The sequence below is a fragment of the Triturus cristatus genome, chromosome 2_1 (assembly GCF_964204655.1).
Source record: "Triturus cristatus chromosome 2_1, aTriCri1.1, whole genome shotgun sequence".
NCBI classification, from domain to species: Eukaryota; Metazoa; Chordata; class Amphibia; order Caudata; family Salamandridae; genus Triturus; species Triturus cristatus.
The window spans coordinates 312,236,638-312,255,731 of record NC_140581.1 but is presented as its reverse complement, the minus strand read 5'-3'; the positions used below and the strand labels follow the sequence as shown (position 1 = coordinate 312,255,731).

At 42.2% G+C, this 19,094-nt stretch overlaps 1 protein-coding gene across 8 annotated transcripts in view; it reads right to left on the bottom strand.

Annotated features, from left to right (window-relative positions):
- GHR (growth hormone receptor) overlaps positions 1–19,094 on the bottom strand; it is a 985,620-nt gene that overhangs the window by 45,184 nt on the left and 921,342 nt on the right. For all 8 annotated transcript variants that reach the window (XM_085631192.1, XM_085631197.1, XM_085631195.1 and 5 more), the window contains 2 exons: positions 7,825–7,990; positions 1,979–2,069 (listed from right to left, as the gene is read on the bottom strand). In XM_085631192.1, coding sequence (XP_085487318.1) covers positions 1,979–2,069; positions 7,825–7,990 — 257 coding nt within the window. The remainder of the gene's footprint in view (positions 1–1,978; positions 2,070–7,824; positions 7,991–19,094) is intronic.

Below are 19,094 nucleotides of genomic sequence, written 5' to 3'. Positions count from 1 at the left end.
AATCCATAACTGCTCATGAGTCTAGAGTCAACGCGTTCATTTCAGCAGCGTGCCCCACAGTGGAGCTCGCATTGACGTACCCATATCGGATATGTGGTGGCTCAACCAGAGGCCGTGCAGGCGGTTAGTAAATGCCCTAGTTTTGTTAATATAATCAATAATATTGGATGATATGGGAGAGAAGGGATTTGACTTAAGTATTTCTCACGTCCGCATGTGAATTTGCCCACTTCTTATGGAAGAAATAGCTGAGATAAAAAGGCTGAGCATTAAGCAGTCAAGTGGAAATTGTGGATAACATACCTGCCTTCGAAGAACTGGCTCCTCTTTGCCCATTGCAGGTAGAGCTCTGCAATAACCACTGATGTCGGCGGTGAGCGAGGCGTTGTTTAGTGGGCAACAGCACCCTCACTAATAGCATGTCAAGCCGATCAGGCCTGAACATGTCAAAACAGTTCATGCACTGCATGCCTGTCCATCCATTTTATAAAGTCTTTCACATGCAAGTTAATTTGAGGTGATGTCAGAGGTGGGACTGTTGGAGCAACTCCTCCTAACCATAGATTCTGTAGTCCCTGAGTGTTAGTGTTCCATCGGAGCACACACGGAATGACTGCATGACCAAGTACATTTATTTAACTGACCAACCATCCTAAACTGATCTAACCAAACTGTCCACACAATGACCCGTGCAAAACTCCTCTTGCTTCTCTTATCTCCTCTTTCGAAACGTTTTGTTAATTTTATACGTTTATTTTCACAACGCAGACTCCCAGATTTTCGTCTCCTCTGTTTACTATGAGTCTTCACCTTATAAATCTGTCTCCAGAGGTTTATCATTGGTGTCCAGTCTTGGATGTCATCTCACACCCTTCATCTTAACCTAGACAACATCTGATCCTTTGTTTGTTGTCTTGTCTGCTTACGCTTGCCACCATTCTCTGGATTTCCCCATCAATCCTACTTCCATTCGACTATCTCATTTAGCTCAGAGCTGAGAGATTATTTTTGACTCATCCCTTTCCTTCTCTATTCGTGTGTCCTCCCTTGCAGCTAGCGGTCCTTTTCAACTTTATAAACCATATACAATATTTATCAATATCAAGATTCTTATCAAGCTCTTAATCTTGTCTCTTCTTGATTACTGTTGTCTTTTTATGCCGTATTTCACTTCACCTACCTTGATTTATTTTAATTCCACAATCTGACTTGCTTTTTTTGCCTTTCTCCCAGCGCCTCTATGTCTTCATCACCCTCTTCTCTCTCTGGTGGCCTCTATTTCAATCTCGTTATGCAATACACCATTGTTCGCCCCTCACCCCCTTCTTTAGTTTTCACTATGTAGGTACCCACACATAAACTTTGTACTCTTATTTTCTTCTATTATCTCCGCATCTTCCTTGTACTTAATCTCATTTCTTTTCATTTTCATCACTGGTCCACAAATATTGGAACTCCCTCCCTTTCCATCCGCGTTGTCCTCCTCACCACCTCACACTGTTTCCACTCACTGTTCTAAAGGAACATCTCCATGTATCCCCATTAGCACTGTGAGGGTGTTTAGTTTTTGTTGTCCCTGAATGACCAAAGGATTTTTTACATTAAATTTGTCGGAGCAAGGCTTTGGTGAAAGTCCCCAATAAATATGACATGATATTAAATTAAATAGTTATAGGTAGGTTTTTGTGCATACTGCGCATGTCTTTATGCAGAAGCAAAACAGTGACCTCATGGTAAGGTGGGATCAGCACTTAAATGTTAAGTGGATTGTCTTAGGTGGTATCCTAAAATATTTATATCTGTTAATGTCAAAGTCACTTCGACTTCATTGAGACCAACTTCTTTTGGAGTTTTATCATACATATGTCTATGCTGGTCAATGTCACGACAAACAAGTGTACACATACAGTAACACACTGCTTTGCCTATTTGAGCGCCAAATCATAAGTAAATGTTGAAGCACAGCTTTTGACAGTACCTCTTTTGTTTTGAAAATAATACCAGCAGTAGTACCACGGTACCACCAAACGTTCCAAAGATGACGAAGAACAGCCAAGGAAACTTAGATTCTGAAACAAAATAACAAAAAACAAATTCAGACTGGCGTAGTATAGTTTGTTAAAAACAAATTGTGCCACGATTATACCAAACAAGTCCCTTTTAATGCTTCACCTCTGAGCTTCAATTTACAACAAATAGTTTTCTCTGGGGGATAAAGTCACAATTGTTTACAACACCCGAAGGGGAAGTAGCAGTCACTGGAACTTGAAATTCCAATCGCCCCGACTGTATCATTTAAGGTTTGTGATATTTTTTAATGTGAATTTAATTTTCATGTATGTATTTTATACCGTCACTCACTGTGAATTTATCAAAATATCACTCAGTTGCAAACATTAACACGAAAATATGCAATTTATGAAAACATTTATTTTTTTACACATAGCTTCCTTGTGTTTACATATCAAAATTGACCATTGTTTTCGTTGTCCCATGGTTCCATGTTCTGAAACTTCCCCAACCAGGGACTGGCGCTGGGAAATAGTCCCCAGATAGGGGTCCTCTCATGGTTTATGTAAGCAGTGAGGTAAATGACATCCCATGTACCTTCAGCCATCCAGTCATAGATCAATTTTTGTACAGATCCAGACAACCATGAATGCATACCTGCTTCCAATCAACATCCACATTTGAATTCACTTTATATTTTTATGATCTATACAACTCAGCCCTGTGGACAGGTCTGAGAATAGGTAAAAGCCTTGCTAAAGACACTCTCTACTGTGAAAGCTAGCTGATTTATGAATACTTTTTATTTGCCCCCCTCTTTTATATTCCTATCTGATTTAGTCACTTAGTAACTGAAATACAATGGTTTATAAATTGAACACAAATAAACCTAGAACTGGCTCATATAGAGCAATTCCAAACGCATACAGATGTGATCCACCAAGAGCAAGCAATGTTGAAGGAAGGTAAAGGACAATCATATGTAACTGTGTTAGAAATTTGTTTAATAAAACCCCTTTTATTCAGGGCATGACAATGACATGCTCATGGCAGCACATTACTGAACCACTGATGAAAGGGGCATAACTGGCAGGCTATAGACTGTAGACATTGCCAACCCAATCTTTGTCAGATACATGGGGCCAGGACTTCACCAATGTTTACTTGGAGAAAACATGGATCGCGGTTTGCGAGGTAACAGTGACCATAATTCTGTCAGACGACAGGCCAGTGCCATGACCAGCACAACATTCTCCTGACAGATAACCATGCCAAAGGTGCCTTCTCCAAAGGCACAAATGTGGGGCCCTTCAGCAGAAAGCTTCTATGGGAGGACTAGTGAATGTACTAACAAGCATTGGTAAATGAAAATCTACCAAATAGTTAGGAAATGAGCAGTCCTACTAGGAAATCATCCTGCCAAAACTCACCAAACGACAGGACAAGTACACTAGACCCACACAATAGAGTCTTAATCAATGTCCAAGTCCTGATTCGAGGACAGAGTCAAAGGTTATGATTCTGTGAGAACATGATGTTGCGAAATGTGCCCTATGGCAGTCTTACCATGTCAACGTTTCTGTAGGTCTAGACAACATGATGTTCTCTACTAACTTGTGGGAACATATATCCTTGTTGTTGTAGGACCCTCTGCTCATTTCACCCAGTCAGATGTAAATTAAGCATTCTTTTTTTTCAGAGTGGGAGAGAACAAAAGTGGGTGGACATACTAGAGGAAGCAACAGAGACACGATGATTAGCGCCTAGAAGAAAATAAATCATAAAATAATTTCCAAGCTAGGTGCTACCAAAGGTTGCCTGTGAGGAGCCAGATATGGAATCATGGCTTACCACTGACGATCTGCCAGGTGTGGGGCACAATGCCCAAAACGGCTAACACCGAGTCCATTTCAGGAAAAGACAGGCTAGTGGTGTTCCTGGAGTGTCAGTACTGCCTGTTTCACATAGGTGGAGAATGCACTACATGATGGCACCCCAAAAACCAACTACATTTTCATGCAGTCTTTGAACTCTCATGTTGTTTTCAGATAGCGGTCGTCAACTTGGATCACCAGGTATGACTTTTCTCATGTTTTACGGAGCCCTTGTGCTACAATACTGCTGCAGCCAGTATCTTGCTTCTCAGAGCCCGTATTTAGTTTTTCAAAGAAAAATTGTTTCTTCGAGAGTTTGCAGAAGGACAGCATGTAAATACAGACAGGAATTTTGGAAAATCAATTCATTCTAAAATTTCACTCTGAGCATTGCTAAAGACTGGGCCAGATGTACAAACATTCACATTTGCAAGTCGCAAATTACGTCAAATTGCAACTCGTAAATGTGAATGTACAACAGTGTCTCAGACACTGTTTGCGGTTCCCAATGGGGTAGCAAATTGCATGCCTTATTAATATTCATGAGGCAGTCGCAATTTGCGACTCCATTGGGAATGGCTAGCACTCACAGGGATGGTGGCCTGCTGGGGTCAGCAGACCACCATGTCTGTGTTAGCTTTTTTAATAAAGCAGTTGTTTTTTTTTTTAATGCATTTAGGACGCCCCTTCCTAATAGCGAGAGTCGCAAATGCTATTTTGCGGGTCAGTGACTTGCAAAATAGCATTTGTACATGCCATTGCCCTTTTTTGCGGTTGCAAAAGGGAGGATCTCCCGTTTGCGGTAGCAAAAAAGGGTCGTACATCTGGCCCTATATATACTGCTAGCAATAGGAACCACAGAATAATAATGTACTTTAACTTCTTTTCAAGTGACACACTAATCATGTAAAAACTAACCTTATCTTCATTAGAAAGTGCATATTTATGAAGCTTTACGTAATGATTCGGTTGAGGTTACGGTTAATTTTTAGGAACAGGAAATGTCATGCCAGAGAGCTGGTTACACGGAGGTACAGTTAATGTATGCCTTTTTCACTACAGATGGCTGCAGTATGTTCATGACAGGCTAATAAGGTATTTTATATTGCCTTTATATTCCAAATTGACCTGCAGATGTCAATGCCCATAAGTGCTCTTAAGGTATTTCCTATTGCCTTTATATTCCAAATTGACCTGCAGATGTCAGTGCCCAGAAGTGCTATTAAGGTATTTCCTATTGCCTTTATATTCCAAATTGACCTGCAGATGTCAGTGCCCAGAAGAAGTTCTAAGCCAACGTGATGGCGTTGTCTCTATTACCCTCCTATCTGATTCCTTTTCCCCGTTTCTAGAATTGGCTCTTATATTCCTGTTATTTCTGGTCTTTGGAGGAGGTTGTAAGAGATGAAAGGCTGCATTAGCACTGTTAAATCCAGAGTACAAGGTTAGTGCTTTCTGACATCCCTCTGCCTGATCTATAAAACCTATGTGGATCTTCTAAAACACATGTGGCTTCACAGAAAATGGAGGAAATGCACAGAGCATTCACCCTGGCAATTGGAATGACAAGCCAACATTTGGTGGGATACTTTCAATGGAGTCATCAAGCTGCTATATGGGACAACACATTAAATTTGTCTACACATGTATCCAATCAAAGGCTACTGATCTATTGAACTATCAAAAGAAATATTCACTGATAAAGCCAAAGAGCTCCTGAAGGGAAAATCAGAACAAGACAAGCTGCATGCCCCTCTTCAAATTCTTGAAATAAGATGTGAATAGACAGTATTTAATTATGCAACTTAACACCGTTACATCATCTTGTTCTCACATTCTTAGGATGATAGGGAAAAAACCTTTCCATATATACCTGGACTACTGTAATGGTCTCTATTTGGGCATCAATCAAACACCCTTGAACAGACTTCAGGTAGTCCTCAATGTGGCAGCACGTCTTTAAACGTAAAATCTGTCAATTTCTAAGGATTCAATCAAGCTGCGGTTGCTATCGATGAGAAAAAGGTCCATGTTTAAACCTTTGTCAAGTGCAAAAAAAGCAGCATACAAGAAGGGTCATCCCTATCTTAAGTCCAAATTTCAGTGGTATGCACTCCAAAGGGCTCTTAGATCACCTTCCAGGAAGAATGTGATTGTACTCAGAATTAAACGTAGCTGCTTGGGCGGAAGATCCTTCAGGCACCTGAGTGCTACTCTCTGAAATTCTCTATCTTGTGATTTGCAAACGTTCGGAGACCACTGTCGTTTCAGGAAATTACTGAAAACTTGGCTTTCCAATCGGTAGTTGGTGTTTTTTTTAGGTGAGTCCCTGATTGGCTGGTAACAGAGTCAAGATACCTCTGGGTATTCAAGCCCTTTATAAATTGATTTCCTCTCCTTCACTGACATCTCTCATAAACACAGACATACTCATACATGTACATAGACACACACACAAAATGTAGTACACCGAGGCCCTCAACTTAACTCCCTCACATATATCTATAGAGGCACCAAACGTCTGGTGGTAATAGCATACCCTGCTGGTGTATAACCGCTCAATTTTGACTAGGCTAAAACTAACGCAATTTGTGTGGACAAACATTGCACATTCTGATTTTGTGCACTTTGTAATGAAGGAAAAGGATAAATTGCTTGAAATGGAAACACTATTAAGTGTGAAAGTGAACGTTGTGGGAGTTATTTTTTTGGGTTTATATTTTTCATGTTGCAAATAACATTGAGTAATAATGATCTTCATGATAAATGATATAAGTAAACATTGAAATAATATGTAAGCAGTTAAAATATGGTTTTGAAGTGTGTTTAATAATACGTTTTAGTTAGGCCACATATTAATGAAATCGCCATCTTGGTTAAATGGTGGACGTCTCGCTCTTTGTCTCCGCTCCTGCATTCACCCCTCCCATCAGGTCTCTGTGCACCTCATCTCTTCCCCCAGGCTTCACAGAACAAAAAACAGAATTGTATCATACAGTATTTTCCAAAATATGCATGTATTGGGAGCGATCTTTCTGGTGGTCTGAATGTTGCAAACTGCCCTAGGTCTTTTCCGCTGCTGGGTTAGTACTCATGTACTGGTGTATAGCCCATTCATGTACTGGTGTATAGCCCATTCATGTACTGGTGTATACCCCATTCATGTACTGGTGTATAGCCAATTCATGTACTGGTGCATAGCCCATTCATGTACTGGTGTATAACCCATTGTTTGGAAATGTTGCCGTTTAGCTGAACTTCCTATGACGATAGATTGCTGAGGCTACTCGAAGCTTACTTAGAAAGGGGATAGTGCTAGGAGCAACATTTGTGATGTAACAACCTATGATTTGTTCAATATTTGTTATTGTTAGTCGTGTCATGCTAAATCTGTGCCCTGAGCTAATTACCTATGCAAGACGTGTATAAGAGCTCCTTATTTTGGGGGTGATCCAGAGAATTTTCCTTTTCTACTAGGGATGCTGTCTGTTTTCCTTGTGAATCTGACAGATTTTTCTAAGAGACTTTACCTTATCCACCAGGGCTGCTGTCCACCCTTATTGATTTTGCTTATCATTTGAGACTTAGAATGATTCATTGACTTTTTGACTATTGTGTACAATTCTGCAATCTGAGCCTTTGTGGCATTTGCTCTGTACCACTTGATTTTGCGATTTCTGTATAAAACTCTTTACCTTTTCTCTGATCTAGAACTCAGTTTGTGAGTGGTTTTTATGACTTGTTATATTACTTTGCTAAAGGGATGGTGGTTGAGGTGTTTTTGTTATGTTAGATCAACCAGGAAGAGGACCCTCCTGAGGTAAATAGTTACATTTTGGGGTGTCACAATAATTAGTGTACATTTCTGATTATTGAGGTACTGGGTTCTGTTCCTACAACGTCTAGAGTACAAAGCAAGAAATGATAAGTAAATCCTTACCTTCGTGAGGGCGAACTATAAAAACCTGGGACAGAGGTACATAAAGAATTTCGCTGAATTCTCCATAGGAGCCAGAAGAATGTGGCCGGCATCTAACTCGGATTTCATAATCTTTTTCTGGATCCAAGGAATACACTGGACGATTTGTTGAGAGAACAGGCTCTAGCTGCAAAGGTAAAAAATGTCACAGAAAAATGCATTTTTTAAATCTGTAGTATTAAACAATTATGATAAAATGCAAATCTAAAACGTACATACCAACATAATATAATGTGCTTTTTTGCTGAATTAAGTGATTCACGATTTCTCCTATTTTGAAGCACTCCTATCTGTTATGTTTATTTTTTCAATTTTTTTTATAAATCTGTTTTATGCTTAAAACAAGCAATGCAGCAATGGCAAGAAGCATTACATTTTGCAGCATGAAGACATGTTTCCACCTGTACAGTGTTCTAAATGTCAAAAAATGCTCTCATTCTCCCCACCCATACCACAAAAATTCACAGTGCTGCAGTTGAGTCGAAGCGTTCATGGCTCCGTAGCCGATGTCCGGTCATCACAGGAGGAGCACATATATCACCACTATTCCATTTCCCCCATATTTTATTCCACCTGTTATGGCAACCCCTTACTTTCATACACCACTTTCTCCTCCAGCATTCACCAATCCATATCACATTTATTTTTTCAATGGTTGATCCACCATAATCCTAATTAAAAATACAACCAATTCCTCATTAAATATCTGCTGCAATGTAGCATAAAAACGTAACAAGCACTGACAATGCCAGTAGGTCTGGCTTTAAAGGAATGTTGCATGGTAATGTAAGCATTACAAGTTAATAGCAAGGGAACTGATATGTATTTATGAAAGAGCAAAGAACTATAGAATTCTATTGGTGCAGGTTAAAACATCAGGAGACAGTCGCACTGCCAAGCCTGACTAAACGTCCATGTACGTTCATGATTGCTCTCCTCCCATCTGTGCTGCTGCCAGAGAAGGACACCGTAAATGATCTAGTTCTCTAAGAGACTTCAATAGCATTACAGTGTCATGTGTATGCTCCTGAAAGTTCAAGCTCAGGCAGCTGGATATGTAAACAAAATGATCACAGCTGTGTAGAGGTTAAGCACTTTTTTGTGGAAGCATTCCCCTCAACCCAATCAAAACAAGTACTCCTGTTTCCCAACATGTGGGTGGAGCCAAAGCCCCTCACTAGTGATGATCACATAATTGTCTGGTGACAGCTTTGCTGTCATGACAGACCATAAAGATCACTAAATCAAGATATTGAAGACCGGTTTTCCTGTTTTTTCCATCACACTTAAATGCTCCACTTCAAAACAGACAATGGATGCTTTTATGGGGATTTGAACATATCTTTGCATTAAATGGGGCAGGGCGCAGCATCAAACTACAAGTGGCTGGAATCCCTGCAGCTCGATTGCTTTTGGCAACGCTGGTGAATTTCCATTGTAAAGTGCTACTTCACAGGCCTTGCAATACCACTACCTACGTTGGTTAGTGACATTATTTGGGCCCTCCATGACCACATATCGCACCACCTATGACGCACCGGCCTCAGTTGGGGGGATATCCTTACGGCAGTTCAGCGAAAGCTGAGGTTCTCCATAAATGTGTTTTAGTCCTCCTTGAACTGATTTTCTACAACCTTTGCAGCAACTGTGTTTTCAGCAGATGATGCTAAAAAGGTAAAAGGAATATTTCCCTATTTAGATTTAACTAGGGAAATAAAAATTGACAATTGTATTTACATGGGAGGCCCATTTTATGCAACACGCTTCTTTCTCAGACTTATTTACCCTTCCAACAAGTCCACTCTGTTGTTAGATATACGTGTAATTTTGTTTATTACTTTTTTAATAATATTTTATTAAGCTTCAAAATAAATCATTTTGCGTGAAAGCATATACAAAAGTTATGACGGTGCAAATTCCAACAAACTTGCATCTGGTTTGTCCAATAAGCAAAAGAACAATGAAAGAACCTGCATATTGCAGCACATCAAAATATGACCTATATCTAGTCATACATATTTTATATAAATTGATCTACATATCCAAGTCAGAAATTCTATATATAAGAAACAAAACAATATGAACAATACATAAAGGGGAGATATACAGAGAAAGGAAAATAAATAAACAAATACATAAATTACAAAAGCACACTTCCTATATATGCCTTGAAAGTGATACCACATTCCTTCATATTTGTGTTGCAATTACAATTTTATAAAATGTGATATTGTGTTTCATTTGGGACAACGAGACAAATCTGAAATCCTGCTTTTAACCAGGAACCGCATTTGAGTTCTGTACTAGACATATTTGTATTCCACTACATTTGATTAAAACGTGCGTTTAATAGCAAATTCAATGATGTTTTCTAATCTGTTGTTGCAAAAAGTATGGCTGAAAGTGTTTTGCTGAACTGGCTGAAGCCCTCTCCTAGCTGCTCAAGCCAAGTCTATAACCCTATTACTGAACCCTCACTGATGTTAGATTTGTGCAGTCCGCTAATTGCGAGCTATTCCTCATTGCATAAAGATGCCAACTTTAGTCTGAGTCTGGCATCTAGACAGTTGGCTATGGCATGGCGCCAGGTTTGAAATGCAGTATTAGATATTCTGGCAGAAATGACCCTTTCCTCACCCAAGCAAGATGTCAGAGCATTGATTCATCTGGACCAGCACACCCAACGTAGCTTCTGCATTGAATTTGAAGGGCTGAATGCAAGTATGTTGCGGTTCATGGAAAACTGGGGTTATACTTGTCTGTATACAGGATTAGAGCAAACCTGATTGGCAATTCTGTCAAATATTATTGTGTGTAACTGGCCAGGTGGGTTATGTCCCACATTCTAGTCCAGAGAAGTAAACAATTTTCCCCTGGGGCGCATTTGCGCTAATTTATTAGCTATGCAGAAGGGCACTTACATACTCAGAGATCATGGCTGAGGTGTTACATGTGTTAGCACAGGTAAACAGCAGTTTCATTACAACATAATTAAACTTAGTTTGGATTTTTCATTTCTTTGATAGGCCAAAAACTTTAGGAAGCAAAATACGTCAGAAATAGAAAAGGATCAAGGGCTGGGATCAAAAGTTATAGAAATAGTAGAATTGATGACAATAAGAGCAAAAAGGGACCGGGGAAAATGAATCAAAAAAATAAATAGTTCCCTTATCCAAAATCACCATCGTAATGCAGCACACTGATACTGCTTATTGAAGGGAATGAAGGCAGTTCTAGGAATGCTTCAAAGGGCTGGGGACGAGACAGTTCCCCAGCCTTGCTGTAATGCACGCTGCTCTTCTGTTGGGACATTAGAGACCATCAAAACAGTTTTCCTAGTTATAGCAATCTTGAGACCGTTCATGTGAGATTCGGAGTGCTCAGCTCGCTTTGCAGACGTGCTGGGCAGCAACCCGAAAACACACACATTCTGCTCTCGTTCCCAGCATCTCCTAGGTCAACAGTGTGACTTCTCTCATCTTCATAAAAGATTCACACCCAACTGTACAGGTCTTCAGGACTTGCTTATTAGCAATTGTATGCAGACATCACCTACAACATTGAGGCCCTTCGCTGCTCCCCAGTACACAGATGAGTGTTGCCAACAAAGACCAGATCAAATAACCCAATTGACAAAGTCAGGAAACCACGTCACCCAATTATGGGAGAACCCTCTCGTCAAAGGGGATCAAGTTAACAGTAGATCCAAATCCTTCTGCTTTTCCCCTGGTAGGCTAAACACGGTTTCTTGCAGGTTCTGAAGGTTGCCTCTTTAGGTCTCGCGAGCCAAAGGCTCGAAGAGACATTTTATATCTGGGCTTTTCAAAGTGCTGCCGTGGCCTAAAGCTACAGTGCACGTGAACGTGCACGCGCGCAGCGCCATGTGTCTTTCCTCCGTAGCGATCGTAATCATGATCACTTTCACTTTCGCGGGCTCCTCTGTTGCTGGCATTCCCCCCTCCCTTCTCGCCCAGCCCTTCTTGTCACCTCGGCTTGTTTAACACAGCTGCTGCTCGCACTCCCTCCTCCCTTCTCCCCCTCCCTTTTCTTCAGCTTTGATCAGGCTCCTCTGTTGCTGGCATTCCCCCCTCCCTTCTCGCCCAGCCCTTCTTGTTGAGTTTGTCAACCAAGTTCTCGATAGTCACATAGTCGGTATTTTCGCAATTTAGTACAGTGTGAATGCTTTTTTTCAACAGAGCTAAATATAGCGGCAGGGGCGCGAACTTGTGTGTTCCTTGGTTGGGTGGGGGATGTGACCACAGATGACTCAATCCACATCCGAGTTCGAGATTTAAAGCCAGTGCTCACAAATGCCGGCTGTGTACATTTAGGTGTTGGGGACAGCGAAACACCAGCGTTTTTTATATAGAGAATTTCAGTAAGGGTTTGTTTTTCACCGGAAAAAATTTATTCCTTGTTTATTATGTGCTAACTGTATAACATGGCCTCCCACTTTTGCTTCACACGTGACCAAATGTGTGGTCCCATACTTATCAAATCATGTCCCGAAGGTTCGGTTACATTTTTCTGCTACATCAAACTGAGGCTTGTAGTACAATGTCTCGTTGAATTCTTTGGGGTAGGGTGTAATCTCTGACACCCCTTCCTGCGAGCTGGCAATCTGCATGCTGCCTCGAAAACCCTCGAGATTGTTGATGCTTTACATTAGAGTCCATTTGCCCTCCCTCCGCGGGACGTCTCACTCAGCCCTGCCCCCAACACTCCCGCTGAGGGGGCTTAGCCTCCGCCATTTGCACTTACAGGGTCTTATTCTGACCTTGATTGCGAGAGCCGAGGCCGCGTCACCCCCCATCCTGGCGCCTTTGAAGCCACAATGACTTTTAGATTCATTTGCGGATCCCACCCACCCCTCGGGCGCTATCTCCCCTGCCCCGCCCACTGTCTTCTCTTCTTTAACCCCTGCCCTCAGCGAGGCTGAGACAAAGGGCTTCATCTGCATGCGCTGATTGGCTGTAATCTGCCGAGCACAGGAATGCGGTTAGGTTACAGAACTGTAGGGAAGAAAATGCAATTAAGGCCTCCGAGTGCAGACATTGTACCTCAGATTACAAACAGATTCGCACCCCTGCTGACTCACGGGAACTCCGCCTTCCTGCCCCTTTAATGCAGCCGGCGCTGCCGCATTACAATTCCTGTTCCGACAATTGTACGAGTAATTAAAGAACCAATCGTTTTTTGAGGAAAAGGTCACATTGGGTTGTTTAAGTAACATGTCTACTCTGAGAATAAAGGAGCATTTACCAGATGACCCCGTGTCATCAAGGACACCATGTTGCAGTCCTGGGATTTCATTTAACTCTGCAATGAATCCTGGGACTTGTAGTCACGATGCTCATATTGGAGGAAGATTTGAAGGGGGAAACCCATGACAGAAACACAGAGTGGCAGATTTACAAGCCCCTTGCGCTACTTTTGTGTCACTTTTCCCGTGTTAAAAGTGGCGCAAGAGTAGCGCAAGGGGCTTGTAAATCTGTCCCAGAGTTCCTAATAATACGAACTCGTCTGCTAATCTTATCATACAATACAGTAAAGGTGTACTGATGCCATGTCTGTGCCTGTCATGCACACCACACTGCTTGCACGCAGTAAAGGAGTCCCAGCAAGTCTGTGAGGCAGATTAAAAAAATATTAATAGAGACAGTCAGGCGACCCAATTTTGAAATACAAATGTGAAAAATACTGCAGGTAGGATGCTATGTTCCATCCGCGAAAGGTACGCCATTTGAATCATCTGCCAACTTAGGGCGACCAAAGTAAACACAACTGTTGGAGTTGCCAGAACCCTAAAATATCCCCCACTTTTATCCATACCACGCATGCCATTGGTGAGTGAACCGAGTTGGTCCTAGTCACCCTATATGAGGACCCTTCATCCCACCTTCTGTCCTTTCTCTGCATCCTTTCGTACATCCATCCACCTATCCATCTCTTCATGCTTCAACCCATCCTTACTTTACCATTCTGTCTATTGACCTTTTCATCATTACACTCTTCCGTCCCTCCATCCATCCTTTCACTCACACTTCCAGCCATTCACCCATCGTTTCCCCATCTATACATCCATTCATGTTCATCCGTCCATTATTTCACCCTCCTTTTATCAGTTCACCCAGACTTTCATCCACCTATCCATGCATTCATCCAACCTTTTATTATTCTTGGTTTTCTTTCATTCAACCACCCATACAAATGTTGTTTTACACTTCACCCATCAGTCCTGTCACCCATGCATTCACCTTATAATGCTTTTGGCCCTTCAAAGCTTCTTTCTTCTTTCCATACGTCCTTACATCCACTCTTCCTTCACGACCTTTCTCTCTCTCTCTCACAAGCTCAGTAGCGAACCCAGTGTAACGTGGGCCCTAATGCAAGGAAGGGAATGTGCCCCTGACTGCTACTTGAATGATAAAATACAGCAATAAGCATAGTTCAGTGGGCCCCTCATGCTTCTGGCCCTGGTGCCATTGCAACTGTTGCACTAATGAAAGCAACGCCCATAAACACGCTTTACTTCTCTCTCTCATCATTTAATCTTTTAGGCCTCCTTTACTATGAATGGCTTCTATCCCTGACCTTGGTTATGGTTTTCTCTTACTTTGTGTTTTTTAAGAGCTATTGGGCCATATTTACAACGGAATGACTAAGCGTAGTATTAAGCAAAAATTGCTAACTACAGATTTGCCATTCTGAAAACGCAGTGAAGCGCCGTATTAACAAGAATGTGGCGCACCCCTGCGTTTCCCCTAGCACAGGCAATAAATCTAGCTGCCCAGTGTCAAAGCAGGCACCATTGCACAATAGTGCATGGGTGTGTCTGTGTTGGGGGAATGATTGTGTATGTGCAGGAAGGTGTCCCTTCCTGCATCAAAACAATCCAGAATGCCGATTTGAAACTCCTATGTGAGCTGCTTAATGCAGCACACATAGAAAAAGTAACAAGCGTGCCAATAGGTCTTGCCTTTGGGACCTTATACGTTTTTAGCCATGCAACAGTTGTTGTTGCACCAAGGATATTGTGCTGCATAACTAAATACTTATAAGGTCCCAAAAGCGAGACCTATTGGCTATGGCTCTGGTGTATTTCTATTTTGATGCATATCTCTATCTTACAGATAGGTAGCTGGAGGGGTTAAACATGCATTTGTCGCATAAAAGTGCTTTTTGTAGAAGAGATTCTGATGCCACTTATACCTGCCCAAACCTTTTAATTGCATGGTTATGGCGAAAACAAACTGTTCTTTAAGTTTTTTCGTGTGTACGTTGTGTCTTCTCTTTCTATAATTTTGCCCACATCATTTTCGGATTTACTTTTATAATTGTGACCCTACAAGCAAATCCGATCTGAGTGCCCTGACTCACCATCCACTTTACCGGCCGGGCAGACCCGAACTGAAGCCCTGTCCCTTCTCCTGCTTCTCGAGTGCACCTCTCGACAAAATCAACAGTCTATGAATTTAGCCTGAACTTTTGAACTTATACTGACGCCGTTCATGTAACAGTCTGCATTGTACTAAGGTCAACCGAAGCCCGTGGGGTGCAGGGGAGCTAGAATCGCAGCATAAAAAAACTCTTCAAAGTCTAACTTGCTGAGCAACAAAACAAGCGGCTATGACTTTCTATGGCGTATTTGCATCGAAAGCATCCCCTCTACTATGGTAGAAGTGAACGAATTGAGAAGAATCTGTGGATTTATTTCCCATCTGTCGTACCTTACTTTCGAAGGGCGTCCTTCCCAAGTGGTGGCTCCATTTACACAAGCAGATCTGCCCCTCATTAACACGCGTCAGATACTTGGTGTAGCGGGCGCTCAGTCACTTACGTATCCAGTGAACTGTCAAACCATGAAGACAAACCGGAATCTAATGTTTATTCCTCCTACCTGGCCCCGTACTGATGAATACGAAACGTCTCTTGGCCTTTGTGGGGTGCAAAAGCCGAGTAACTGCATCGTGCTGCTGTGCACTGTGTAACTTGTACAACATAACCCGCTGCAGTAAAGAAGTGCATTTAATCATGCGCTTGCAATAATCTCCAACTCACAGTGTCTAAATAAATCAACTTTGCAACATTGTTTAAGTCTTTGTATGTGTCCGTGTTTAATTCGCCTTTTAGCCCGGGTACCTGCACTTCCAAAAAAGGAAAGGCCAGTGCGCTTGGAGTTGTACGGAAGTCGATTATAAACCCAGGCTTTCAAGCATGCCCTACACGGAAAGAGAACCCAGAACAAGCACCGATTCATGTTACATCCACATCCATGGACTATGTTTTCAGTTGGGATTGCAACGCCAGTGCCCAGAAGGAGTAAAACACCTGAGCTCAATGTTATTTAAGAAATTCCACCTAAACAAAAATAGAATATGCCACTAAGAAGACGATAACAGTACATGCTTGAGTTTGTGTTGGTTTTTGCAAGTTTTAATAGTCCCAAAAATCTGAGGTGGGTGCTCTTTTAATCTATCTAGCGTGAGTTAAGGGATATTACATAAAGAAGAGGGCCCCTTTTGACTTGTCCGAAGCGTGGACCTACACCCCTTAGTGAAAATCTACTGCCATAAGTGTATTTATTATGTGCTTGCGAGGGTAAGCACATGTGCTATAGTTATGGTTTTGTTGAATAGCTGCGTGGTCAACAAGAAGTGACTTCCCCTCCTACCAAATCAAAAAAATAAAGCACTGTACACATAGGTACCAGAGGTTTTGCCTTGGTGACATTTTTTATATGTGATCCATTCACTTCGGTGTCATGAGAGGCCATAGCCATCTAAATGACAACACATACCTTGAAAGGGGGTATTTTTCAAAACGTGCATTACCGTGCTCACTACTCCTGCAATATGTACAGTATCTTTCTGCTTGATCATTTCATGACTTTGAAATAACACAGACTGGTGTATCGGAAAATGCCTCACACTGCTGCACGCCTCACACTGCTGCACGCCTCACACTGCTGCACGCCTCACACTGCTGCACGCCGCACACTGCTGCACGCTGCACACTGCTGCATGCCGCTCCACGCCACACACTGCTGCATGCTGCTGCATGCCATACACTGCTGCACGCCACACACTGCTGCACGCCACACAATGCTACACGCCGCACACTGCTGCATGCCGCACACTGCAGCACGCCGCACACTGCTGCACGCCACACACTGCTGCATGCCACACACTGCTGCATGCCACACACTGCTGCATGCCACACACTGCTGCACGCCGCAAAATGCTACACGAAACACTGCTGCACGCCACACACTGCTGCATGGCACACACTGCTGCACGCCACACACTGCTGCACGCCACACACTGCTGAACACTGCTGCATTACTCACTGCTGCATACTGCACGACACTGCTGCACGCAGCACACTGCTGCAAGCAGCACACTGCTGCACGCCGCTGGCGCCACACAGTGCTGCATGCCTCACACTGCGAAACGAAACACTGCTGCACGCCGCACACTGCTGCACGCCGCACACTGCTTTTATGCGAGTTTATGCTACTGACATTGTAAATGACAATGCCTTTTATTTGTTTTAAAACCAAAACATAAATAAAAGGCATTGTAATTTTACAATGCCAATAGCTCAAACTCTTATAAATGTGAGACCTATTGCATTGCAAATGCTTGTTTTCTTTTGTGTTCCATGCACATTCTCAAGTGCCTAGAGGGCCAGATGAGGGGCTTCATAAAGGAAAACTAGCACACCATTAGGAGTGGTCCAAACTCAATTTACAAAAAGTACCCACCGGCGTTCTCTCAAGAATATGTGAGTTCTGCTATTCAAGAGCTTGTTAGCGCCAGAATTCTCAAGTACGTTAGGTGTTCTAGGACAACTATGTTGCTGAGGGGCTCATTTGCCCCTTCCTTCTTCAGCAACATCCAACTACTTCAGACCAGTCCAATGCTACCATCAGCTGCCACCACACTCTAAGAGGCATCTTAGCCACAGAAGTCTAAGTCTCTGGAGAGGACCTCTTTATGAAAATAACCTAGGGCTGGATGTACAAAGGTTTTTTTCATTCACAAACGACACAATTCGCAGATTCGGGCCGTTTGTGACTGCAAAAAGGCCTTTTTCAATGTACAAAAGTCCAATTTGTGATTCGGTAACGTATTCCTGAATCGCAAATTGTGATTGTGATACGGTATTAGGAAGGGGCATGTTTAGGGCGTCTCTTCCTAATTCCGAATTGCAGTGGTATGTGTGAATGTTCTGCGACTGAAATGTGGTTGCAAAACCTTCACATTTTACCAACCACTTCAAGTAGGTCGTAACCCATTCACAAATGTGAAGGGGTCCCCAAGGGACCTCTCCCTCTTTGTGCATGTTTGTAAATGCATTGTTTAAGAGAAGCAGTGTTCCCATGGACCACTACGTACTCTTAAAAAATGAAAAGAAAACTTTTTAAAAAAATTTAAACGCATACTGTTTTCCTCTGAGGAAAGCTGGATGCTTTTAAAAAAAACCAATTGCTTTATTGAAAAACAATTACAGACATGGTGGTCTACTGTCCCCATCAGACCACCGTCCACTGTGATTTTTGCGATTCCCATGGGTCCCAAACCGAGACCTACCTCAAAATATGTAAATGAGGTAGGTCTATTTGCAACCTACTGGCGATTGCAAACTGTGTTAAACACACATTTGTACATGTGTGTTTACGGTTACCAACTAGCGAATCGCAAAAATTTGCAAACACTTTCCTACGTACATCTGGCCCATAATGTAATCTTTACGCACTCAGGAGTTTTCAAATAGTGCACCCAGAAAATACACATCTCCTCTTTCTGGCTATTGTGTGCATTCCGTTTGAGGTTTAGAGTAAATGTCTTCCAAGTATACTTTTGAATGGTGTGGGATAAAACTCTGTTCAAGCAGCAGTTTGAATTAGGTGTGAAGGACCCTCCACTTCAGAATACATAACAACAGGCCACTGTGGCACACAATAGCCCATATGTTTTCTAGGTCACATGTTAAAAATGGGCAGGTCTAATTGGATAACGTGTCAAAGGCCAAATTAGATTTAGAATTTCATTTTTTTGCTCATTGCCTTTACCAGACCAGAGTTGTAATTGAATACCTAAGTAACATTTTTACTTCAAAGAGACATGTGGTCTGAGGCCAAAGCCGGGCAGGGCGTCGGCAGAGCAACAAGCTGATTCTCAGGGGCGACAGTGGGGGTGAAGTATCCTGCATCGTAGTTTTCAGAA